Source organism: Pteropus alecto, unplaced genomic scaffold (assembly GCF_000325575.1).
Source record: "Pteropus alecto unplaced genomic scaffold, ASM32557v1 scaffold259, whole genome shotgun sequence".
NCBI lineage: Eukaryota > Metazoa > Chordata > Mammalia > Chiroptera > Pteropodidae > Pteropus > Pteropus alecto.
This window is the reverse complement of record NW_006442492.1, coordinates 139,229-165,539: the sequence shown is the minus strand read 5'-3', so window position 1 is coordinate 165,539 and position 26,311 is coordinate 139,229. Positions and strand designations below refer to the sequence as shown.

General features: G+C 48.8%; 1 protein-coding gene across 2 annotated transcripts; it reads right to left on the bottom strand.

The window, feature by feature from the left end:
* Positions 1-5,299: 5,299 nt before the first annotated feature.
* Positions 5,300-26,305, bottom strand: GLTP (glycolipid transfer protein). 2 transcript variants are annotated; one of them, XM_025040070.1, is made up of 6 exons: positions 26,181-26,305; positions 12,332-12,390; positions 11,142-11,275; positions 8,523-8,673; positions 6,473-6,649; positions 5,300-6,324 (listed from the first exon to the last, which is right to left on the bottom strand). In XM_025040070.1, the coding sequence occupies exons 1-6, from the start codon at positions 26,281-26,283 to the stop codon at positions 6,319-6,321; spliced, it is 630 nt and encodes a 209-aa protein (XP_024895838.1). In that variant the 5' UTR covers positions 26,284-26,305; the 3' UTR covers positions 5,300-6,318. The 2 variants fall into 2 exon arrangements, with proteins under 2 accessions (XP_024895838.1, XP_006922209.1); XM_006922147.3 differs by lacking the exon at positions 5,300-6,324 and having other exon boundaries at positions 6,355-6,649.
* Positions 26,306-26,311: the final 6 nt, after the last annotated feature.

Below are 26,311 nucleotides of genomic sequence, written 5' to 3'. Positions count from 1 at the left end.
CTTCACACTACCTGACATCTTCCCAGTCATCTTGTGAGGGTGGCACTAGTGTCTCCATTTCGTTGTCTCCATTTTACAGATAAGAACTACTAAATCCAGAAGGTAGCAGGTCCCGGCTCCCCTCTACACTCCCAGGCAGAAGCTTCTTTCCTTACCCTCCCCATAATCCACACTCTTTGCCTCTGCTCTCTTCCCTCTTTCTCTTCCATGAGCACCCCTTAGTCTAGCTGGTGACCCAAAGCTTGGCTTAGGCCAAGAGTTGATATCCAGTTCCTGGAGTGGGTCTCCGAGTTATGGATACAGCCAAAACCACCACATCGGGCTGGGTTCCTGAAGACCTGGGCCATCTCTTCCCCTCCTCCCCACAACCTTGAGGGGTGGGTATTCTTCAGCACATTTGCAGATGGACAAGCTGAGGTTCTACACAGTGAAAGTCCTTTGCCCAACATACCTGCCAGTGGTACATTCCAGATTTGAACCCAGGACCATCTAAATTCAAATGGCCCCTATAGCAGCCACCTGGCCCCTCCCCATGTGCCTTAGTTCCCTCACCTCTGATGTGGGAAGACCTGCTCACACCCACTTGGATGAGATTAGGAGTGTGGGATGGTGGGGGTGAAAACTTCTGGTTGGCCTTTTTGCTCTTTCTCCACTGAGTGCCATGGGTGGAGATGATGAGGGCAAAAAATCAGAGGGAACAAGTGGGGAAAGAGGGTGGGAGGCTAGCGTGTACGCATTTATGCAGCACTTACTGTGTTCCAGGTGTTGTGTAGGGCTTTATCACTTACTGTGTTCCAGGTGTTGTGTAGGGATTTCTTCCAGCTACAGGAGAGGAACTACAGGAGAGGAGGCATACCAGAGAGGCGAAGGAACCTATCTAAGGTCACATAGCCAGGAGGGCGTGGGGTCTGATGGTCTTTCTCTGGGATCCTGCCCCCATGGACAGCAGCCCCCACCCCCATTACACACCCCTACATTTACCAAGAAGCCATGGAGACAGGATACAAAGAGACTAGAGACAATCGGCTAGTTTGTCTACCTCTGTCCTGCACGTAGCTGGCCTTGGTCCCAGAGACCGGAGGTCCTGCCCTGCCAGGGACCTTCAAAGAGGTTCTTCTGGAATTCTCCCTGGGGCAGAAACCTGAGGCCAGGTGGAGAGGAAGCCCTTCCCTTAGATGACTGTTGCTATGGGCACGGCCACTCTCAGCTGCTCAGCCACTGGCTGTGATTCCAGTCCTCTGGGCAGCAGGCCTTGTGGTCTGTGGGTGTGGCCAGGCCATGGCCGGCCATGGGCATTTCAAAGATAGCCTTCATTTGAAACTGTGGCATAGAGAAGGAGGGGGGCACCTAGGCTGGTGCCAGCAGTCCCAGTAATTCAGGGCGTCCTGGGTGGGCCACTGAGGGGTACATGGAGGCCCCTAGAATAGTGGGTGAAATTGTAAGAGGGGCCAATGAGCACTTTCTGGAGAGAGGCCCATGACTTTGACAGAGGCCTGGGATCCCCGCCACCAGCACGTAGGTCATGAAAGCCCATCTTTTCCAGCCAGGAAGAGGCAGAGGTTGGGTAGGGGGTGGAGAGAGTCCCTTTTCTGAGTCCAGGATCCTAGCTAACAGCTTTTTAAACTCCGCACTGGCTTTGTGCCCCTCTACTCAGAGAGACTTATAATGTCCCTTGCTCTTAGAACAAAAACCAAACTCACACTGGCCTCAGCATCTCTAGGTTTCATATCTCGCTGTCCTCACCCCTTGATCTCCAGGCTCCATCCACTTTGGCCTCTCTGCCCTTAGAACATGCTGTTTTCTCTCCTGCCTCAGGGCTTTTGCACTAGCTGAAGCCAGCCTATTTCCACAGCCTGTTCTTCTTTCCCCTTCAGCTCTTAGTTCAAAAGTCACCTCCTCAGAGGCCCTCCTACCCTCTCCCATCTAAATATCTCCCAGTGGACTGTGAGCCCCTTGGAAGGTGAGACCTTACCTGTCTTGGCCCTGCAGGGCCCCCTGAGCCTAGCCCAGGGTCTGGAACATAGTAGGTGCTCAGCAAACAAGAGTGAATGATTCACCTTCCAGACAATCTGCTCTGGGTATGATCTAGAGGTGATTAACCATTATCAAAGCTGCCCTTTATCAAGCACTCTCTAGGTGTCAGGCTCTTTGTTAATGGCTTTGCATACGTGGTCTCATTAGATGTCACAAAGAGAGACTGATGTTCCTGCTTGTGGGTAGTGTTGATTTCAGTGGAATGATGCATACAAACCAGGGAATGGTTACAGTGACAAGAGGTGTTCATTACAGATTAGCAGAGCTGGGAGGGAGCTTTAAACTATCCAATCCCCTGATTTTATAGATGAGAAAACTGAGGTTGAGGGAAGCAGGGACTTGCCCAGAGTCACACGGAAGATCAGGGCAGAGAGAGAAATAGCAGCCAGATTGCATGACCTTTTCCGAAGTGTTCCTGTTGATGTGTCAACATGGGCCCTGCCACATCTTTAAGAGCAAGGAGGAAGTGAGGAGCATGCTATGGTTTAATTTCATTTGGGGCAGGGCTGCCCCTGAAGGAGTCCCTGGCAGGCCATAGCATCACAATAAACAAAAATATTGATAAAATCCATTTATTGAGCATCTTCCATGTGTGGGGCATTTTGTACATATTATTTTATATAATCCTGCAAGGTGAGGTGGTCCTGTCCTGCCTTACAGATGCAGAAACTGAGGCTCAGAGTGGTTAATTGACCTGCTCTATATCACACAGCTGCACAGTTACAGAGCCTGGAGTCAAACCCAAAAATTGTTAGGTGGTGGGGGTGTTGTCAGTGGCGCTAGTACAATAGTGAAAACAACAGGACACACCTTCGGTCTCCCTCCACCCAGATGCTGGCCTGAAGTCAGAACTCCAGAGCACCAGTTTGAGAAGCTTCAAACTTTCCCAACAGTGTTCCAATGGGGCTCCTTGTTTAGCCCTTGGAAACCCCGAACCCCACAAACATACACACCTTGGGTAGGTGCGGACCAGCAGAGCTGCGGCAGCCTCGGCGCAGTGCTGACACCGCCACCTTCTGGGCACCGCAGGAGCTGCAGATGGTCAGCGCATAGGCGCGGGGGCAGTTGGGTGCTCAGCCCGAAGTCGGGCTGTGTGAACCAGGAAAATTCATCGACCAACCAACAAACCCGAGGATGTCTTCCCCCACCATTCTCCGATCACCCTCCACCCCCCGCAAATGATTATTATTGGGTCAACACTGAATGATTACGCAGCTCATCGCCTACTCGGGCAGTTTCATTGAATCTCAGTAAGCTAGGAACAATTAATATCCCCATTGTACAGATGAGGGAAACTGAGGCTCAGAGAGGTGAAGTGATTTGTCCAAGGCCACTCAGCTACTAAGTAGCAGAGCCAGGATTCCAATAATCATATCGCCATATACCCCACATAAGTATATCCGTGCAGTCTTATCTAAGAGTTTTCTAGACTTCAGAAATGTCAAATTGTTTTATAAATAGTAACATTTAATTTAAGCTTCGCAACCAGTGAGGTGGGTATTAACAGGGCCTCTATGTTATATATAAAAAAAAGAAACTGAGGCTTTTTTTTTACAGTAAAGTGAGCATCAGTTCCTTGTCTATAATAGATATGTATTTTAATGATTCAAGCTATTGCTCAGTGAGGTTTAGTTGAGTGAACAAATTAATAATCAACCCTTGTCAAATTTGGGGACTCATTTAGGTTTCTGTGCACTATCAGGTTAATGTGGGTCAGATATGGTGGCTTCTCATAGTGAGACTGTCCTGGCAGGAAGGTGTGCTGTTGTCTGGCACAGAAGTGGACACAGCTGAGGGGAGATATGGAGTCAGATGTGAAGCTTCAGTGTCCCCCAGCCCTGGCTGGGGAACCCTGGCCAAGTCCTCTCACCTCCCTGGGGGGGTTCAGTTTCCTCATCTGATAAATGGGGCTCCTGATGCTTACATCTCAGGGTGGTTTGTGAAATGAAGTGTGTAAATGCTTTGTGTGGGTCCTGGTATACAGCTGCACTCCATATATATTCCTTCCTCTCTGCCGCAGGCAGAACTCAGTCCCACTTTGACAAGGATGAAACAGGAAGGCACAGATGTCTGCTGGCTTTGTCTCTGAGAACATAGAGTGCTCCCAGGGGCCCGGCAGGTACCAGGAGTGAAGGAGGCTGTCCTGGGATTATCTCGACCTTCCGCAAAGAAATCGTCCTCCTAGCCTTTTTTTCCCCCCCTCTTAGTTGCTTAATATTAGAAATCCGAAGAAAAGCTTTTTAAAAAGGAAGATGCAGAATTCTTCTACTTTGTTGGCAGAATTTTATATTTCTAGAAAACCCAAAGGGAAAAACCCTAAAAAGCAGTTGGGACTTAGAAAGATAAGTAGCATTCTTACTACCAGAAATATTAGAAAATATAATGACATCAGAGACAGTAAAAACTTAGTTCAGGTGACCATTCCTTGGTCATGGCAGAGTCAGCCTTCCAAAATGGATATCTGATTGGATTGTGCACAAGACCCTTGAAGGTGTTCCATAATTTTCAAGGTCAGGTTCAAATCCATTGGTAGCCTCTCTCTCTCTAGGCTACACACTCACACTCACACACACACACACACAAAGGTCAAGTTCAAATCCGTTGGTAACATATCACACACACTCACACACACACACACACACACACAGACTGCTCTAGGTCATCAGGTCTTTGCCTTTGCCTTGAGGTGTACCCTGCCCCTTCTCTGCTTCCACCTCTACCCTATCCCTTCCATCAAGGCTCAATGCAAACCCTGACTCCCTAAGGTGCACCTCAGGATATGGCTCCTCAGTTGTGACACCAGGCTCCCTCTGGGCACTGACTTTTCAGCACTGGTGATTTATTGGCCCATCTTGCCCACAAGACTACCAGCTCTGCAGAAGCAGAAATAAAGTAAAATGAATATTCCCTTTACATTTAACTCTAGTATCACAAGAAAAGCTTCAGCCCATAATAAAGTGAAAATCATCACGGGATCACGGGGCTGGGGAGGCAACAGGGATTGGTGGGGAATGAGGCAAAGTGAAAAATATATTCACTCACTCTGTCTAGCCAAGGCGACAGTCATCTCTCAGCTCCTGCCGGGCAATCCAATTTTTCCAAAGAAGCTAGAAATCAACATCTTTATGTGAAATTTCCCGTTTCTTAATGTAGCAACCAGTTCTATTTTTTTAAGCCACAAAGGCCAGAAAACAGGTCCTTGGCTGGCCTCCAGTTGTAACCTTTAATCCAGAAAGAAAAAAAGACTCGACCAAAACAGCACAGATATGATTCCAAAATAGAGATTTATTAAGAATTATTACATTTCTGCATAAAAATCACCAATTGTTCCTAATTGAGTTTTTAACACACATCAATTCTTTCGAGATTCCTCTATTCACCCCTACCACTTTCAAAAATACAGCTCTTTTTAGCCCCAAGAAGGACAATTAAGGCAGTGAGGCGTTTCCTTGGGTCTCAGCAACTGTAGGGGTTCACTCTGTCCCCCTTGAGAGAGTACACAATAGGTAGTTTCTTAGGTTGGAAAAGCTGTCCCTGAAGAAAATAATTATGCACAAGTATACAAATACAGTCATTTCTGGTCAATTATTTGTGCCCAATAGCTTTAAAATAAAGTCCCCTTGGTCAGGTCATCAAAGGCTTGCTGGTTGTTTTCAGCTATAAAAAAAGACTGTCTGGAAAAAGACAGTAAGAAAGAGCAGGGTCTATAATGACAGTGCTGTGAGGCTGGGCTGTGCAACCACATAAGAATATATACCAGTTCGCTTTTTAAAAAAAATCCCACAATAGGGATTGTGGGATTGGGGGTCCTGTATAATTTCAAATCAAACTCTTCATGATCCTTAAAATACCCAAAACATCACTGAGCCAGATCTTCAGACTGACACGTGCTTACTTTTAAAGTGGTGTATGACACAGCTCCCCCAGAGTCATGCTCCATATGGGAGAAAAAATCAAAAAACCTTAGGACTTGATGTATTAGCAACATTAATTAATTTTTACCACACTGAAATGAAGGCATAAAATCAGTCTGTACCGTTGTGAAATTCAAAGGCTATTCGGAAATAGCATCATTATTTATTGCTGTTAGGATAAATCCCAAAAAATGACTTAAAAAACCAGAGCCATCCCCTGCAGACCTTGGTCAAAATGAGTTGCTCTGGGGGTGGCAGGTAGGCCAGGGGTGGCCTGCCAGCTTGATTCACAGTGATTCAGGTTCGTCTGTTTCGGCAAGTGGCTGCATGTCGGGGTGCACGGCCTGGGCGTGCCTGCCACTGCGCATGCCTACACCTTGTAGTTGAGCTCGGCATTGGGTGGCAGGTAGGCCAGGGGTGGCCTGCCAGCTTGATTCACAGTGATTCAGGTTCGTCTGTTTCGGCAAGTGGCTGCATGTCGGGGTGCACGGCCTGGGCGTGCCTGCCACTGCGCATGCCTACACCTTGTAGTTGAGCGCGGCATTCATCTTGGTGTACATCTCGTAGATGACGTCGATGGTGGCCGTGAAGTTGACTAAGAAGAGGCGGGTCTTCTCCAGGCACTCCTCCTCCGTCACGTTCTGGCCCTTAGAGAGCGCTTTCAGGAAGTCAGACTTATATGGTGCTGCGTACAGTGCCGCCTTGAGACGGGCAAAAGGAAGGTGGCAGTGTTAGTGGGGACCCAAGCCACCATGCCAGGCACGATGGGGCTCTGGGGGCGATGCCCCCGAGGTCTGTGCTGGGCAGGGGTCTGCACTATTCATGGCATTGGAAGGGAAAGGAGAAGGCAAAGGGCAATTTGTGTTCCCTTCTACCCTCGCGAGGGACAGCAGGAAGGATGCCAGCTTTGGGGATAGACAGACCTGGGTTCCAATTCCAGCTTGTGGAGCTAACTAGCTGTGAGCCTTGAGCAAGTTACTTAGCCTCTCTGAGCCTGTTTCCTCATCTGTAAAATGAGAATGATCACAGCACCCATCTGATCGGGTGGATTTTGTGCGGATTAAGGAAGTTATGCTCAGCACAGCATCAGGCACTCAGTAGATGCTCGTCATGGATGAGCGTCTTCTCTCTGTGTTCCCTGCTCTGGAGAAGGTGAACTGCTTCTTTGGAAAATCCACTTTCCGATCAGGGGAGAGGGATGTACTCTGTGCTGTTGGCCTCTTTTGTCTGTCAGCGGGGGACACTTCCCCAAATATCCAGGCCTCCCTGTTCAGAGAATCAGAAATTTTGGATCCAGAAGGGAAAAGATGCAACTGGATAGAAAAGCTGTGAGTTTGACAGGGTGAAGGAATTACAAATATTACTGTCGTTAAGAACGGAAACGGTAGTTTTGATCTACTGAATGTATACCATGTGCCAAGCACTGGATACAGATCAATTCAATTAATCTTCACAATGACCCTTTCAGGCAGGGCCTATTTTACATCCATGTGAAAGATGAAGAGACTGAGGCTCAGGGTCATAGAGTCCTAGTCCCATCTTCTTCTGTGTGACCTTGAGCAAGATACTTAACTTCTCTGAGCATCAGTTTCCTCATCCGTGAAACGGGATTAAGGGTAGTGTCCACCGCATGGTGCACTGATGAAGATTACAATCTGTGGGCAGCCGCGGGCCTGGCATACGGGGCACATAGTTACTACTGAGGTGGTGGCTGTGAGGCCTTCACAGGGGCAATGCATTCCAGGGAGGGCAGGGCTTTCACGATGCCAACCCGGGACGGGCCCTGTCCCAGCCCTGCCAGGGTGGATGGCCCAGAGGTGGCCACGTTTCCCACCTGGTGACTGGCTCTTCCTGTCTATGATCTGTGCCATGTGGGAGAGACTGGCCCATGGGGCTCTGGTTCTCATGGGAGTGAGGGTGGGCAGGCGGTGGCTGTAGGAGGAAGGGTAGCACAACAGGCTGGGTGAGAGGAGGAGGCTGTGAGAGGCAGGGTGGCCGGTGACAGTATGTAGGGCATCCTGAGGGCTTCTCGACTTCTCCCAAGTGGGCCTCTCAGCTTGGCGACCCTAGGGGCCCTCAGGTAATGAGGCCAGTGCTGAAGCCCATTTCCAGGAGCCCAAGCCACAATCACCCCAACACAAGCCACCAAGACCCCTGCGGGCCAGCATCCTTTCAGCAGATGCTCCAGTGGGCACAGGGGTCCTTCTTCCCCTCCCTGCCCAGAGCAAGGATTCAGGCTGAATCTGAGAGGCCAATCAGGCTAGCCCACCATTAACCTGCATTCTTTGGTCTCTACTGGGCTTGCTCCCACAGCCCCCACTCAGGCCTTCCAGGACACCACAGAGAATCTAAAAGGACACCTAACTTGGCCACAGATGGGGCTGGGCAAGAGCACGTGAGAGGGCCCTTCGATGTACCAACCTCTCCCCACATAGACAGGGAGCTGTTCTGGAGCCCAGGAGGGTTGACACAGGCTCCGAGGGGGCACAGCTAAGCAGTGGCAGGATGGGGAGTGGACCCCACAAGCTGGTGATCTCCTGGGCCTGGGGACAAAACGGGGCTCCCCCAGTTCACCTGGAAGATCTTCTGCACGATCCAGCCGTGGTACTTCTTGAGGGCCATCTCATAGGCCTTGGTGGCATTGACGCGGATGAGGTTGGGGTGGTTCTCGTCCCGCTCCCCATCACAGATGCTCTGGAGGAAGACCTGGATGAAGCGGAGGCCTCTGCAGCCCAGAAAGGAGGCAGACAGTGCTTTAGGACGCTGCCCGCTCCTGCTTGTAGACCAGCCAGCGCTCCCTACACCCAGCAGACCCTGACTACTCTGAATTAAGCACCTACTGTGGGCCAGGAATAGGTACATGCAAGAGAGTGGTTATCCTACAACTGTTGTATCTATACCTGACTTCCATGTAATGTGACCACAGGCTCAGTGTAGCATTTCCCAAGCACCTTGTCTACACTAGGGCAGGTGCTGGCCCCTGACCACGGTCCCTGCTAGGTTATAAAGTCTCTGAGAGCAAGATCTGGGTCTGACTTGTCCATTTCTGTGTCCACATGGCCTACTGCGGGCCAGCACATGGCTAATGGCCATCAGTGCTTGAAGACTGAAGCAACAGTGCTGGCCTTGAAAGGGCTCATGGACCACAGACCACGGACGCACCGGGCGGGCCCAGTGACAAGGCAGTCCCATCATTGTGGACACAGACTGGACCCAGGCTCCCTACTTCTGCCTCTCCCCTCAGCCATGGTTTGCATCCTCCAAGGTCACTTGAGCCCTTCCTCCAGGGCCGACACTTTGAAAGCCATGAGAAAGGTGTGGGGCATGGCAGGGCAACCAAATCAAAGATCGGGTCAGTGCCAGTCCTTTAGTCCGAATCGTTTCATCTCCTGCTCCCTCAGACCCGTGAGCTTCAGCTCAGAGAGATCTGCCCATTTCACAGAGGAGAACGCTGAGGCACCCCTGAAAGGCTCGGTCAAAGGCTGGGATGTGAACCAAGCCCGTCTCACTCCCTATCTTGGCTCCTTCCTTTGCCATCCCTCACTGTTCTCTAGGGTCCCTGGATGAGCTGCTCTGCTCTCTCCCTGCAGAGGACCCCCAGGACCCCCAATCAGGCTGGTCCTCATCTTGTCCAATCCCACCTTGTCTCTCCCTGTTCCTGCCTTGTACCCAGAGCCCTGGCTGGACCAGGCCCTCATGGAGCTGCAGACACAATGTGCCTCTCCCGCCTTCTCATCTTTGCAAGGCCTCATCCACTTAGGACCCTCCTGCTGAGTCTTGGAGACTCTACTTGGTGAGGTCCTCCTCCAGGAAGCCCTCCCTGACCTCTCTGTTCAAGGCTCTGATATTCTGATGTCAGGATCCACTTACCAGCCTGACACCCTACCCAGACAGTGATACCCTACAAAGACTGTGCCTCGTTCAATGTGGCATCCCACTTGCTCGGCACCAGGCACAACACACAGCAAGTGCTCACTTTGTGTTTGCTTTGTTGGCATCTACCTGCAACTGCCCTTCTAGCAGGAGCCCGACTCTGCCCACATCTTACCTGGACATGAACAATCTAACTGATCTGAATTTTGTCACCTGCCTTGCTCCTCCTAAGAAACCCACAGAACCTTCTGATAGATGGACACAGGGGCATTCCTCATTCCAGATCTATGGGTCTCTTGCTGACAAACAAAGGTGGGCAGCTCAGTGGGGCAATTCCTAAAACACGCTATAAGGTTACCGATTACAGGCCACCTACCCCGATGCCCACACGGTCACACCCTCCAGGGAGCAGACTCTCCCTGTTCCATTTTACCAAAGAAGTGCATGTTTGCGGGGGAAGGGAGCTAGTTTTCAGGGATGGGGACAGAGACAGGGAGGAGTTGGGACATCTCTGGGGTAGGGAATAGGTCCCCGGCTTCATAGCTGCCAGGGGCTGTGGTGTTTGCACAGCTAAAGAATTCTATAGCTAGTAGAGAGCAGCGTGAGCTAAGCAAGCAAGATGCCTGGCTTGTCTGAGCCTCAGTGGGAACAACTGTATGTGACTTCACATGTTTGCTATGAAGGCAACAGGCATAGCATGAGCAGTGTCAACTCTGGGGTAAGATGGTCTGGGTTCAAATCCCTTATCAGGGTACCCTGTCCTCAGCCCACAGGGTGAATTTGTACCAGTTAGATAGAGTTCCTTCTCCTCAAGATGCTATATTTCTGTCAAGAAGCTGTCATAATATACAAACCCACCACGTGCATGATGTGACCAGTCCTAGACAGGACATCTCTGTGCAGTGCATGACCTGCACAAGTGTGTTCGGCTACTCGGTCCCTATAACCTGGGCACACGATCCGGCCTCCAGAAGCCCTCATGGCCTTCTCTGTGAGATGGGGCTAACACACACCTAGCTCACAGCGCATGAAATGCCATCGGGCTTACACAGAGCTTGGCACAACGCCCAGGGTGAGCACTAGCCTGCTGTGCCTCTGATGGGACCAGAAAGGAGTATCACCATCAGGCAAGCCTCGGCCCCTGGGGTGCTGGTCACTAACCAGCATCACACAAGAGCACCTGTGTGATAGAAGGGAAGTGACTTCCCTTCCCTGTCAGAGCAGTCACAGTGGGCCAGTGGCAGGGCTGCATGTCCCTCCTCTACAGGGCAGGCCCCCAGGCCCCATAGCCACAAACACCCCGCCACCTGAGCCCATCACCTTTTCAGCCACATCAGCGCCAGCGTGGCCCCCACTTTGGGCCACTCTGCTCCATGCATTTCCTTCTCTACCTCCAGGATGTTCTGCAGGGTCCGGAACTTGGCCGGGTTGGTGTCATACACAGCTTTGATTTTCTGAAATGGAGCACATGGGGTTTTCCCTTTGGACAGGCTGTCCACAGGCGGCCAGCCTGCATGCTGGGTGGAGGAGCACCTACCAGGGCCTCCCTGTCCTTCCCACCAGTGCCAGAAACACCCGGAATGGCAGTCCATTACCACGACTGCTCGCGTTTACTGAGCACCTCACATGAGCCGGGACGTGGAAAGTGCTTCACGGGTGCTGCCTTATTTGATGCTCATGGCAACCCCGATATTGTTCTGTCATCATCCCAATTTGCAGATGAGGAAACTGAGGCTCAGAAAGGGGCAGTGGCATGTTCAAGGTGACTCAGCTGGTACTGGTGGGAGCGAGTTCCCACACAGGCTAGCTCCCAAGTCCAAGTTCTCTGACTACTCTTGATAGCAAGTGAGACACCAAGTAATTGAAATTTTACGTTGTGGACAAGTGGAAATAGGTTCTTAGGGTTCAAAGACATCTAGGAACGAGGCTCCTGAGTGGAACCAGGCAATTTGGGTCTCAATCCTACCTCTGTCATTTCCTTGCTGTGTGACCTCCGGTGAGCCCTTCAACCTCTCTGAGCCTCAGCTTCCTCATCTGTAAAATGGGGATGACAACAGAACCAGCCTCAAAGGGATGTTGGGAGGAAGAAATGAAATAATGCAGTGGGGCTGAGCTGCAGGCTGGGTGCTACGTGGCTCTACATGGGGAGAGGCTCAGTAAGTGGGGGGCAGCACCAGGAGCTCCCAGGACTGGGGAAGGGAAGAGCAGGCCAGTGTACCCATGGTCTTCAGAGTTTATTTAGTGGGGTGGATGCAAGACCAGTAGGTTCCTTTGCTGGTCAACCCTCAGACTGTGGTCCTAGACAGGCTGTGACTGGGTGGCATAACTACACAGGAGGATGGAGAGCCAAGAGCCCTGAGTCAGGTGGGCTGGGGGCCAAGCCCGTTTTCCACGTCTCCTTCCTGATCCTCAGCCTGGGAAGCTTGTGCAGGGGAGCAAGGAGCCAGTGAGCAGAGCATTTAGATTCCTAGTGCAGTACCAAGGCTGTAGCTGCCAGGCCAAGTACGTACGGTGATGTTGCCACTTATGTCCGCCTTGATGGGAGTAAACACTGGGGACCCGAGGCAATCTGGGGACAAAACAAATGAGATTTAGATTCCTAAAGAGTCCATCGAGGCTTGGGGACAGGAGAGGAAGTCACTTGACGTGTTTTGGGAAAAGCAGAACTATTTATAGGTGTTAAAAAAGGTTCCTAGGCAAGTAAATTTGGTGTGCTAGGCTCCATGAGAGACCGTTTTCTTACTGCAGGACTTGTCAGAGCCTTTAACATGCAACTGGACTATCTGGGGTGCAAACCCTTTTTTCCACAGTGCCCTTCTGCATTAGAACAGAGCTGTCCCATAGAATGATGAAAACATTCCATATCTGCAATATAGGCTACAGGTGGCTACTGAGCACTTGCAATGTGGTAAGACTAAGGAATTAAATTTGTACTTTTATTTAACTCTTACTCATTTGAATTTAAATAGCCACACATAGCTGGTGGCTACTGTATTAGACAGCACAGCTTTGTGGTAACTTGTAGAACTAATGGTCTGAGAAACCCATCTTGGCCAACAGGGCGGATCAGTGCTAATTAAGCAGCTGGCCAGTAGGCAGACTGAGGACTCTTACGAGGTGGGAGAAGAGGGGCCAGATGTATTAAAGATGACCTTCTCATTCATCAGCTTATAAGGAAGAAGTGATGCAATACCAGGATTGCAGGTGCTGGCCTGACAGCTCTGAAGCTCTACAGTTCTTAGGCTGCTTAAGAGCCCAGGAGAACACACCAGCAATGGGACCAGTCACTTAACGGAGCATGAATTTGGCCTCAGTGCCTGACTCTGCACACCGTGGCCATGTGTGCATACCTTCACACTCTGGCTTCAGCTTTCTCATCTAGCAAACGGGGCAACAGAACCAACACAAAGGTACTACAGGGATGACTTAAAACAATCCACTTCCAAGACATATTTTGTTCATCTCCAGAATCCAAATGCTCTTAATTGGAAGTGCTTTTCATTTCTTGGCGGTTCATAAAACAAGAGCATATTGAAACAGTGACGCCTTTGAGTTAATGGAATGGAATGTAGAAACCGGCAGTGTCTGGGACTCTGGGCTCTATGTGGAATGTGAGCAGCCTGTGGCCTGCCTCTGCTCCTCTCCCTCCTTTGTGACCTGTCTGGCAGGTGGTCTTGGGGACCGAGGGCTCAGCACAGAGGAACTTCACAGGTCAGTCTCTCCTGCGCCGGCTCGACATGGACTTTGCCCTCAGAGCCTCAACACGGACAGCACCTACTCACTGTCCTCACTGCTGAGGCCAGAGCCCAGGGGATGAAGACGCCCGAGCGGGCCACAGTGGGTACCAAACCGCAAAAAGGGAATGCCAGTGGCCGCCTTCCCTCGCCTGCAAACGAGGCTGGGGCCTTAGCGTGGACGCCAACTGACCACACAGGAGTAGAAGAATAAGGTAGGGCCATCTGTGGGCCAAATTCCACCCAAGGTGACCCAGCACACCTGGCCAGCCGTCTGGAACATTCTAATAGCAGCTGTTAAAAGAAGTGCATGGGGAAACAGCATTAACACTATAAATAAAATGTTCCAGAGAGAAAGAAATAATAATAAAAGAAAAAATAAATTAAATGCCTTAATGGAAAGAGGGTGGGTTAGGGATCCAGACAGACTGGGCTTGACTCCCAATCACTTCCCAGTTGAGCAAATCTCCCCACCTATATGCCTCAGTTTTCTCACATGGTAAATGGGGCAGTAATAATACCTTTTCATAGGCTTGTGGCAGGAATTAAAAACTGTGTATTGAATGCAGTTAGCAAACCTAAATATATGGACTTTAATCATTTTCATGACTTCATGAGTAGGATCAGGCTCCATGGTCTAAATGTCACTCTAGGTTACCAAGTCCCTAGACTTGCTTGGAAGCCACCAGGTCCCTAGAATCTCTACTGCGTAGGTACACACTTGGCCTGTGCCCCCTGCCACCTCCACTATCCTCTTTCCTGAGGCCTGTCGTTGGGCCTCGGGTTCCCCACACAGAATCCTCAGGCTGAGCAGCAAGCCCTTTCTCTCAGTGACCAGCTCTCTCTCCCATGCCTGTAGGAGCATATCTCACTTCATGGGGCCACGCTGGAGTCTCCCCTAGGGTGGCCACAAGGAGCTGCCCTGAGGTGCTGGGCTGGGGCTACCAGTGGCCTGCCCCACCTGATTCTGGGCATTCTGGCCTCCTAGATGGGACTGCCTAGGACATTCATGAGATAACTACTCCCTCCCACCCTTGAATCTCACCTGATGCGTCACTGACCTCATCTTGCGGAGGCTAACCTGGGGAGGTGGTGCAACTTGCTAGCCCTGGAATGTGTTCTCTCCCAGGATGCTTTACCAGTGGCTCCCCCAAAAGATAATGCATTCTAGACTTCAATAATAAAGCAAGAGAGCCAAGATCTTCCTCCCCCAGTGACCATTTCTCTCTTGACTATGCAGCCAGGGGTAATCAATTCTGACCTTCACAGGGGCCAAGCAGGTGCCACGGATGGGCTGCGTGGGGACTTCCAAAGAGATGGCCGCTCTTAGCTCCAGCCAATGGCTTTGCATCCTTGTCTTTCAAAAATGTACAATATACTTAGATATGAGGTGGATTGATGAATGACTAGTTATAGCAAGACATTAATGGTAGAATCTAGGTGGCAGGTGTATAAATATTCACTGTAAAATTCTTTTAAATTGGTCATATGTTTGAAAATTTTCATATAAAATGTTGGGAAAATATTAGGGTTTTTTTTACCTGCTCATAAAAATCATACTTCTTCCTTTTACTTTTTCTCTGAGTCCACTTCAGTGTTATAGTGATCATAGTTACATAGTTAACTGTTTTCTGTCTCTCCCACAGACTTGAGCTCTGAGAGGACAGAGACCAGATTACCTCGGTCCCTGCTGTGTCCCCAGTTTCTGGCACAGAGCTGGACCACAGTGGGCGCTTATATGACTTCTGTGGCACGAATAGGTGAATGGATTGTGGAAAACGTAAACCTAGAGGCATATTTCCTGCCAGGAACTTTTTCTATCCACTTTCTTATAATTCAGATTGACTCAACGCTCTGGTTCTAAGCACCTATGCTTAGATAGCAGAGGATATGGAAAGGGCTTGGGCCTCAGTTCTTTTGTCTCTAAATGGGAACACCAGTAGGACCTCCCCTGCAGGGCTGCTGTCGGGGGAGACAGCATCTGTGCAGACTGAGTGCTAGGAGCACTGACCAAGATAGTTATTACTGCTACGGGCTGGTTTTCAGGTAAAGCTTTCAAATGGAGAAGATCCAGAGCCAGGGCTTGGTAACAGCTTACCATCAGCCGGCCACGACTGGTTTCTTAGCTTTCCCGATGACTCAGGTCATTTAATATGTATTTTGAGATGCAAAAACATGTTATTTGGCTTTCATGGCTCTGAAGACAGCTCTTATGTAGTTGTGAGCAGCCCTGCCCCAGTGGCAGGGAGAAAGGTTTGGTTTTGTTTTCCTGACAGTGCGCTACGTGAGCCACGAGGCCACCATGGTCAGCAGGAGCCAGCCCGACAGCAGTTGTTATTGTGTCTCGTGGGCACCATACAGGGACAGTGCTTCTGCTCAACAGCGGGGCAGGAATGTGGGGCCTAAAGCATACTTCTGGAGCTGGGAGTGGAGCAAAAGCAGAGAGGGGTGCGAGGTAAGCGGTGGGAGGCGAAACCCAGAGGGAGTCACCGGCAGGAAACCCCCTCCACATGCACATAAATGTGCACTCTGAAGTCGGTCTGGGAGCCTCTATAAACAGGCCACTTGTGATCAGGAGAGAAGCGGTGTAGTGCTCTAGTCCAGGGTTTGAATCTTAGCTCTGATGTGGTTGTGGACAAGTGACTTAACTGCTAGGGGCTCAGGCCCCTCATTTCCCACAGCCTAGCTGTTGGATAAGAGGTGCTCCAGGTGCAGTTGAGCTGAAGTCTGCTTCAACATGACCCACCATAGGTTCTGGGCTTACATTTGCCTTTTGTGCAGTCCAAGGCCACCAGGCCAAGTGTCTCACCCAGGGTTACACAGCCAGAGCTATGTACCAAGACACAATTACAGAGCCAAGGCTCATTCCAAGGATCCCTTACTTTTCTTTCCAGAATGTTTCTATCTGTTTGTGTAAATTCAAGAAAAGCAAGAGGACTCTGGCAGGAAAATCAGAAGATGACTTTAATACTCAGCACACAGTGGCTTTTCTAATAGTTTAAACTCAACCTGGCCCCTGTTCCGGATATAGTATACACATTTCTAACAGGTTATCCAGCCTCGCCTTTCCTACAGAATGCAGTCCTGCCCCAAGATTACCTGTCTTGTTTTACCAGTTTTGCATTACCCTAAACTTGTTTTTTTTTTTTTTATTGTCAGCAAACCAAGTTCTTTAAAATGCTACCCAGAACCTGCCAGGAGGGAAGGAGGGGGCTTGGATGGTTTTCTTGTTCCTTATCTTACCTCCAGGGAGAGAGGAAGTTGTCTCAAAAACAAACAAACAAACAAAAAAGTAAAAACAAAAAACAAACAAAAAAATCAGATACAATTCTACCATCTTACTACATAGAACCAAGTCTAATGGGCACAGATTCTAAATAAGGTCAAGTCATGCTTATCTGGAACATGTGGCAAATGGCCCCTTCTGTTTAGCAGGGTTTCACTAAGCATGCTAATCATTCAGAAAACATAAGAAAAAGAGCAAGAAATCTGATTACAAACCCCAGAAATCTTCTATATGGGTCAGGGGAGGGAAGTCTCATCACCAAAGCCAAACAACAAACTGATGGTTAGGGGTTGACCTGTGTAACGAAAATCACAGACTAAAGACTATAATCTCTCATATGTAAAGAGCTCTAACAAATCAATAACTTAAAAAACCCTACAGAAAAATGGGCAATTCACAGAAGAAATGAGGACACTTAATCTCAATAATAAAAAGAAAAGAAAATTACAACAGTGAAATATTTTCCCTCTACTAAATTTTATGGATGTACCAACCTTCTCCAGAACAACCATTCTGGACGGAACTCATAAAAATGGAACAAAAATGTCCCTGCTTTCGTATCACAAGCCATTTGTGATTTTCTGAACAAGGCCATCATCAAAAGTATGAGTATGATGAAGGTGTGACCCAGAAACAGAAACATCACAGGCCCCCTCGACCCTTCACTAAACAGCTCTACGTGGTGTGCTTGCAGGTTTTGGGTACAGCTTTGCGTAGTTTCTAAGAACTTCTTAACAGTCAATGGTCACTGCCTCCTGCTTTGATTCTGCTACATACTTGAAAAACAAATAGCCAACTGTGTCAGTATCGCCTACAGATTAAGAAGAGACCAAGCAACCATTTTGTGCCTGACCTCTGTGACAATTCCAACTAGACGAAGGACACCTAGCACTTCCTGCCTGGGTCTCCACCACAGTTCAGATGGGCGAGGTTGCCCAGAGCGCAGAATCCCCCATAAGCCAGCCAGCAGTCACTAAATGCCACACGGAGTCACTCGTTTCCTCTTTTTCTGGTTTCAACACGGTGGGAAAGGACCTGCCATTCTGCTCCGAGCAAGATCATGGCACGCAACTGGAGATTCCCTCTGAGCTGCCCCTCAACACCTGCCTCTTCAGACAACCATCTCTTTCAAGAAGTGATGTTCCTGACACTGGGCAACTTGGTGACCAGATCACTCCCACCCTGGCTCACCCTCTCGCTTCATCCCAGGAATAATTTCCATTGCAGAACAAAAAAGCATCTCGTTTTTAAGATGCACGGCTTCACTTTCGGCCTATGTGATTCAGGATGGGACCACCTCAGCCAACCCACAAGGACTTATTTCAGAAAGAAAGACCAGGAAGCCTGTGCCGCAATGCTAGGAGCCTGGTCTGGAGAGGTTCTATTTCAAATTCACTTTTTTCCTCCCAATAGCTGGAAAATAAGGTTCCATTGTTAAACACATGCGGGCAGATTAACTTTATAGGTCCTGGGTTACAGGGATCATAATGGGAGGCACTCGAATTACAGCTGATGATGAATCATTTATGAATCCACGTGTATACAGGGGTGCCGTGTGTGCACGTGTGTGTGTGTGCACACGTCATGGCTCAGTTTGCAATAAAACCTATTTTGAAGAATACGAACCCTAAGAATACCCACCTTCCTAAAACCAATTCCCCCTCTTAATTCTACTGTTTAAAGAGGAAAGAATGTTCACAAAACAATCCAGATCTTTTAAAAATCACCCCCCTGGCATGGGGTCCACTGTAATGACTCTCTGTCCACAACTGCTCCCTTTGGCAAAAACCAGCCTTGAATTGAGAATGCAGTGGGAAAATGATTTCTCTTACTTGCTGTGTGGCCTGGGAGAGATTAGTTAACAGCTCTGAGCCCCAGTTTCCTCGTTTGTAAAAAGAGGGTAAAAATGGAACCAATCTCATAGGTTTAAATGAGGTTGTATAAACAAAGGGCTAAGCAGTTTCTGGCACCTACTAAACACTCAATAAAAAGGAAGGTTTTTTTTTTTTTTAATGCTGATTATTATAAATTTTATCACCCTTTTCATCTTTCTCAACAGGGAAAGCTTCTCTTCAGAGAGGAAATCCAGGAAATAATGATTTCAAAGACTAAGATATCAAAGGAGAAAGAGGAAGAGAGGGAAGGAGAGAAAACGATGCAGGAACGACTTTTCTAGAGGAAGGGGAACTTCTTACAGACCCAGGGGTGCTGCTGGGGAATCCTCCAGTTATAAAATGATGACTTCAAATGTATTCCAGACCATTAAAAGAGAGGGCTCAGAAAGGAGTGGAATGAGGAACTTGGGAGAACAGCAAGGCAGAAAATGAATCATTTCTCAACATGGGGAAGTGTGAGTTGGCTGCCTAACCACAGTGTGGCGAGTAGAGGTTTGTATGGGACCCTGGAGAGGACTGGTCCACTGTAATGACTTTTAAAAGCTCAGATACAGTTAACACTATAACAATTAAAAAAAAAAAAAAAAGGCCCTGATACAAGTTACTCTGGAAGAATGTAACAAAGGAGTTAACATCCACCCAGGCCATTTTTAAACTGAAATAATGAAACCTAAGAATAGAGCCCAACATTTCCATTCTAATACATTCACTGAAATAAACAGTGTCTTGCCAGATGGGAACTTCCTGTCACTTCTCCTGCCCCACTCTGGAAGACTTACAACATCTTTGAGTGTGCTGCCCTCCTTGGTTGCAGGGCCCACCTTCTTCAAAGTCCCCTGGGCCACTTTCTAACTGTCTGACTTGGTCAAATCCCTTTACTACTCTGAACCTCAGTTTCTTCTGTAAAATGGTGCCAATCCCTCCTAAGTTGTAAGGTCATTATAAGGATTGGGAATGAGATCTCAGCTAGTTCAATGGCTGGCACATGGCAGCCACTCAAAACAGGGCTTTATACTGGCAATGATCGGGGTCACGCACTGTAGTTTACAAAGCCCTTTGTCATGCATTCTTTCCATTCCCTTTCAGTTCGACATTAGCTGGGCACCTTACTCTGTCAGGCACATTTTTGGACTCTACAGGGCCTGACTTCTGTCCCTAAGGGATTTACAGGGCAACACTGTTCCTCCAAGTAGCCCTCTCCAGTGGACGCCACACAGATGAGGAACCGAGGTCAGGGGCTAGATTGGCTAGCAAGAGACAGAGTGGACACTTGGGTCTTTCCCTCCTGCTTCTCCATCTATCCCCTCCAGGGAGCAGAGGCCAGACATCAGGCCCTGGCCTCAGGGGTCTCAACACAGAGGAGCAAGAGAATCTTGATCACCATCACTGGAGGAACAGAGCCGGTGGGGGCCATTGGTCTGTGCTCTGCACTGGCCTTTGGGTGTCATAAATGAGGACACTGAAGCAGTTCTCAGACTTCAGGCAGGCAACTAATCTGGCAGTTAGTCATCAAGACCCAGAGGCAACTTCTTTTTGGAAGATACATGTTTCCCAAGGCTGTGTGACAAGAGGGACAGTTTTTAAAGGACTAAGGCTGTCTGTCCTATCTGTGTAAAGATGAAGTGATTTTAGACACTGAGCACCAAAATCATTTTGGGAGCTCACCTCCACCAGCCTTCCTGAGAGGCCTAGCTTCCCTGCTTTACAGTTGGGTGGGGCTGCAGGCTCAGAGAAGGGAAGGACTTGCAATGCAGACACACAGCTTTGGCACCACAGAACCAGGACTCCACCTCAGGCTGGCTCGGCTTGACAGCACTGCCCATGTTTCTTTCTGTTCATCTGTGGTGTTCAGAGCATGGACTGCAGCAAACAGACCCAGGTTCTAAGTGACTTTTCCCCGCTGAACCTTGAAAACAGCCTACTCCCGGGCTGTTATACAGATGGACAAGCTAACACAATGAGGCTAGCAGAGGCCCTCTCATCAGCTGTTACTCAGATCTTGCTACGATGAGATGAGATTATGAGTGTGAAGCACCGGCAGGACATTAGGCACACAGTAGGTGCTTATAAAGGCTTTACTCAGTACTTACAAATGCAGCTCCGACTGATGATGACAGGAGCCTATGGGCTATTTCAAAATTGCAAAATCTATTGCAGAAAGTGTATATTTGGCTACTTCCCCCACAGGACATTGTTTCTTCCTCCTAGAAGTGTCCCTCCCAGGCACATAGCCTGTATCCCATTCCTGTGGACTCCAGCTCTCAACAGACACTCAACCAAAATAATAACTGACCTGCTATAGGAAGATGGTTAATAGTTTGTTTATCTTAGGATATTCTATACAAAATAAAAAATAAACATATATTTGTATAAACTTCAAAACAAAAACACTGCTCAGATGTAACTGATGGTCCCACCACCTGGAAGGTGCTTGTTGCAATGCAGGAACTATTTCTCTAGAGGAAGGAGAACTTCTTACAGACCCAGGGGTGCTGCTGGGGCTGGTTCCCAGGTAGTTAAACCAATGTCCCAATTAAAGGAAAACAGACCTCTTTGAGGCCTCCCCACTGATGACTTCCACACCCCAGTTATTAAAATTTGCATTCAAATAAGCAGGTGTTATGAGCCCAGCTTAGCAAGCCTACTGTGAGGCACCTGACTCAGAGGAAACCTGCACATCTGGTCTGTGGCTCCCAGCATCATGGACAAGTCGCTGTGGTGCCAAAACCACTGGGCTTCTGCAGTGGCCAAGCAGGCTGGCTCCAATGTGGGGCTTCTCCTCTACCCGACAGGAGGCCGGGAAAGCAGCAGGCATAACAGCAAAAGCGCTGCATAAGGAGTCCCCAGGCCTGAGTTCTAGTCTGGCTCTTGGTCACTCACTGGCTGTGTGACCCTGGGCAAGTTACCTACCCTCTCTGGCTTTGGTTTCTTTGGGTGTGTAACAAAAAGATAATTCTGTGCTCTGGGCTGCCCTTGCCCTCCCCTCCTCCCCACCAAGTAGAGCAAGCACTGTACCAAAGTGATGGAAAACCACTCTCTCTGGGATTGCTCTAGGACTAATTAATGAGTGCCAGATACCTATTAAGGCCCAATTCAATGGTCATCCATTTAATTAAGTTAAGAGAACTGAATGAAAAAAAAAATCACTCCCTGGAATTCAAATCTCAAGAACTGAGAAGTGAAAACGTCATCTGCATCTTTGGTTTCTTCCTAAACAGTAAGAGCAAACAGGTGTCATCTCATGCATCAACTTTAATTGACCTGGAGTGGTTGGGTTAGGAAAGATGCCAAGTCTGTGTCTACACTCAAAGGAGAAAACAGTATCATGATTGACTGATTAATAAGGTCTGCCATGGGTACAGGATATGAATTATGTATTGTAATTTGGTCACGTATTTTAATTTAGAAAGACAGAGAAAAGCAAAACACCTTCAGAAAGAACCCAGAAAAAATGAGAACGGAACCAAAAGCATTCACTCGGCAAACTGGGCACTGAAATAACTCAGTCTCAGAATGTGACAGGTTCTATGAGACTCAGGAAAGATTTTCTGGATGAGGTGACTGCTAAGCTGATTCCTTAAGGATAAGAGGAACCCAGCCAGGCAAACGGAAGGTGGTGGGCTGGAGAGAAGGGATGCGACAGGCAGAAAGACTGACATGGGTAAGGCTCCAGAGGCAAGTGACTGCCTGGTACCATTTGTGGGGCTGCAAGCCATTCAGAAAGGCTGCAACACAGATTTCAAGGAGGAGTAATAGGGAGCCACTGAGGCTTCTAGGCAGGAGTGACAAGACTAAAGGACAACTAAGTCTCTCCCTCCTTCGATCCCCCTCCCTCCAGCCTCCAATTGTTAATGCTCTAGAAGAGCTGGATAACTGACCTAAAAGACAAGACAGCAGGCCTCACAGAAGTCAGACGCAAGATGATCAATCAGAGATGAGATCCGATTACTGGGTCAAGTTGGAGAAAGAAGATGGACAAAGGTCTGGCCTCTAGGTGGACATAGCAAAACTTGCACAACTTGAGCAATTCAGGCTAGAGATATGGAGGAAGGGCTAGCCCAAGATGTGGGTGCTCTAAGCCACTACTGATCTGCTCCCAGAGAATCGGCGGCATTCATCCAGCCCAACCAACTCTGCCACAAACCACACCCAACAAAGGTTTAAAAAATGAGGCTGCTTTAATAGGCTATAAGCCTTCGCACCCTTCAGCCTAGCAATTTCACTTCTAAAAATTAGAAATAACCAAAGTATGCAAAGAAATACATATAAGGATGTTCGCTATAGCACTGTTTACTAGAGAAAAAAAAAAAATAGAAGCAATGAGCATGTCCAACAGCAGAAGACTGGTTAAATAAATTACAGCCATATTCAAAGAATGGAATTCTAAGCCGCTATAAAAAATGATGACTGACATAAAAAGATGGTCATGCTATACTGTTACGTGGAAAAAGCAGCTTATACATTCTCCCTTAAAGACGGATAAAATGAGTCTGAAAGAAAATACTCTGAAATATCGGCAGAGAGTTTCTCTTTTAAAAGCTCTACCTTAAAAGGTTGTCAGAGGATTAAGTGAATAAATTCACATAGAATACTTAGTATATAGTAAGTGCTCAATAAATGACAGGGAGATTTTTATCATTTCTTCTTGTTCAATTTTGCTTCAAGAAACAGATCTTCCTTGCAAAATTAAATACTTTTTAAAAACACATCTTTCAGCCCTTTGCCATATTTATATCGAGAGCAGTAGTTCTCAACCAGCGGCAATTTTGTTTCCTTACAGATATTTTTGGTTGTCACAACCTGGGGAGAAGAGGTACTACTGGCATCTAGTAGATAGAGGCCAGGGATGCTGCTAAACATCTTACAATGGACAGGACAGCCCCCCACCACAAAGAATGATCCGGTCTCAAATGTCAGCAGTGCCACGGTGGAGAAACTGATTTGAAGGGAACTGCCACTGCAATGCCTTTCAGACTTCTTGCATCCATTATCCCAGACCTTCTCCACTCAAGAGACACACACCCCACCCAGATCACCCAGGTGAGCAGACACTCCCAAGATCAGGACAAAGCCCCTGTGTTAGAGCTGACAGCAGATCTCACTCAACCCCTGAATCTCAGAGAAAAGCCACTGGTGAAAGCATCCTCTTAAAAATTTAAACCCTCAGGAGAAGCTCTCCCCGCCCAGAAGAGCATAATAGTTCAAAATGGAATATCACTTTTTGTAGAGTGCTCAGAATCATCTTCTGTGGGCCAACCCACTGAGGCTTCTGTATAAATGGCACTTCTGTCAACAGATGCAACGCCCCACAGCATGTGGCTTGCAGCAAAGACAAGGGTCCATTGAGATCAGGGAAAGGGAGGAGGGGATACTCTTTAGCCCTAACACCAGATCACTGCTGGCTCCAGGTGCCACCATCCCCTTTCCTCTAAAACCAGCCAGATAATCGCATCGAATGAAGGTGTTCCCAAATGGAGAACCGATGGGCCACCTTGCTGCAGATAGGGGAGGAAAAGGTTATAGAGCTTAACTCAAGGCTTATCCACCTCGGCCCTGCTAACATTTCGGGCTGGATCACTACTTTGTGGCAGGAGATGTTTGCAGCATCCTTGGCCTCTACCCTCTAGATGCCAGCAGCATCTCCCAGCATCTGTACCCCTTGCCCTCTATGGAGAACCACTGGCTTAAACAGATTCTGAATCCTGGTCCAGGGAAAGATGACTGTCCCGCAGTGTTCAGAGAACCAAAGAGGCGGGGGAAACTGTCACAAAAATGAACAACTCCTTAATGCTAAAGCCAGTTAGCTCCCAAACCCCTGCCTGGAAAGTCAGTGTTATCACGACACTGTGATACACACAATAAGAACATTTTGTACATCTTTCGGTACATTAGCAAGTACCGACTGAGCGCCTACTATGTGCCAGGCACTATGGTGGACAAAAACCACCAAGACCTTACTCTCAGGTTGCTTATGCAGGTCTGAGAATCATACCAACTGGTCAACGGCACTTGCTCAAACACTGATTAATCATCTACTACCTGAAGGAACCAAAACTGGATACAGAAACATATAACAACACCGCCCGCCACCTGCCCCAGCTAAGATCAACTTTGACACTAAGGCCGCAGACCTTTACACACAGCACGTCTCCCAGGAGGGGATGTGGAAACTCAAGAGGCGGAAGAGGAGAGCTAGTATACGACTCCAGGTAACCATGACCACCCCAGAGCTCACAGCACCGCAAGAACTACCGCCCGCTACAAGCCCTGATTACCCACTAAGGGTAAAGTGAGTGACTGCCCTGGGAGCCAAATCTCTTCAGTCCAGGTTCTGTCAGTCTGTAGGTTGCAGCTGGACTCTGCCCTGGGGATTGGTATCTTCCTGCAAGGCCACCAAGTGAACCTGCAGGGCAAGGCACAGGGCAAGCCGACATGGAAGAGGAGAGAGAAGAGGGTCAGGTTACATCCTTTACCCAGGACCCAAAAGGCAAAGGGCAGGGGCAGATGATACTGTCTTTAATTTCCCATTTTCCATCCAGGACCTGGGCTGGGCTGAAGGAGGGGAGGAAGGAGGGTCTGACACTGGCTTAGGGACCGTGTTCCCAGTGCTTCTAAGACCTTCCTGGACATGACAAACGGGGGAAGAGTCTTCTTCTTTTAGAGCCCATGCCAAGTACCCTGTGTCTGACATCACCCCACAAAGCAGTCTCCATCCCCAGTCTTGACTCATGTTCTAAAAAGAGGAAAAACTTTAAGTGGCTTCCCCTAGAAAGGGGTCCTAGAGTTTTGTGACTCATTTTCAAAAGTCCCCTCTTCACCCTGTCAGGCTTCCTGCCCTTGGAATAGGGCGGGGCGGGTCCTTAATCTGGAATGGGGTAATTCTGAGGGAAGAAGGGTTCACAGATCCCATGAGTTTGATGCTGGGAGAATTTAAAGAAAAGGTTTATGAAATGAGAGGAGTCATTTTAAGGAGAAGGAGTTGAGAGCCATTCTAAAAGGAAAGAAGGGAATGATAAGGTGAGGGATGAAGGATTTCGGGGAGACGCAGTGGGATGCTTTCCGGGAGGATTGGAGAACTGGGGATTTGGAAGCGTTAAGTGGTGTTTGGGGGAGATGGATGATTGAAGAGCCCAAGGGAGAGGAGGACTGGGAGGGTGCACCTGATGGATATGGTGGAAATGTGAGCTCTGAGGAGATGGAGGGTTGGGGTGTCTGGAGATGAAGGCTGCAGTGTCTGGAAAGAGACTGGGGAATGCGACATGTTGTGGGGGCGGATTTGGAGTGCTTGAAGAGAAAGGAAGTTCTGGGTACCTGGGGCACTAGAATTTAGGATGCCTAGGGGAAGGGCTGTATGGGGATGCTCGGGAGGAGGATTCGCGGGCGTCTGGGAGCGCGCGCTCTGGAGCAGGGCGGCGGGCCGGCGTCCCCCTTCACCCCGTCTTACCGAAGAAGGGCGGCAGGTGGGACACCGCCTCGAGGAAGGGCCCCGTCTCTATCTGCTTGTCTGCAGGGAGCGGCTTCAGCAGGTGCTCGGCCAGCAGCGCCATTTCGGGGTCGAGGCCCGCGGTGATGCCC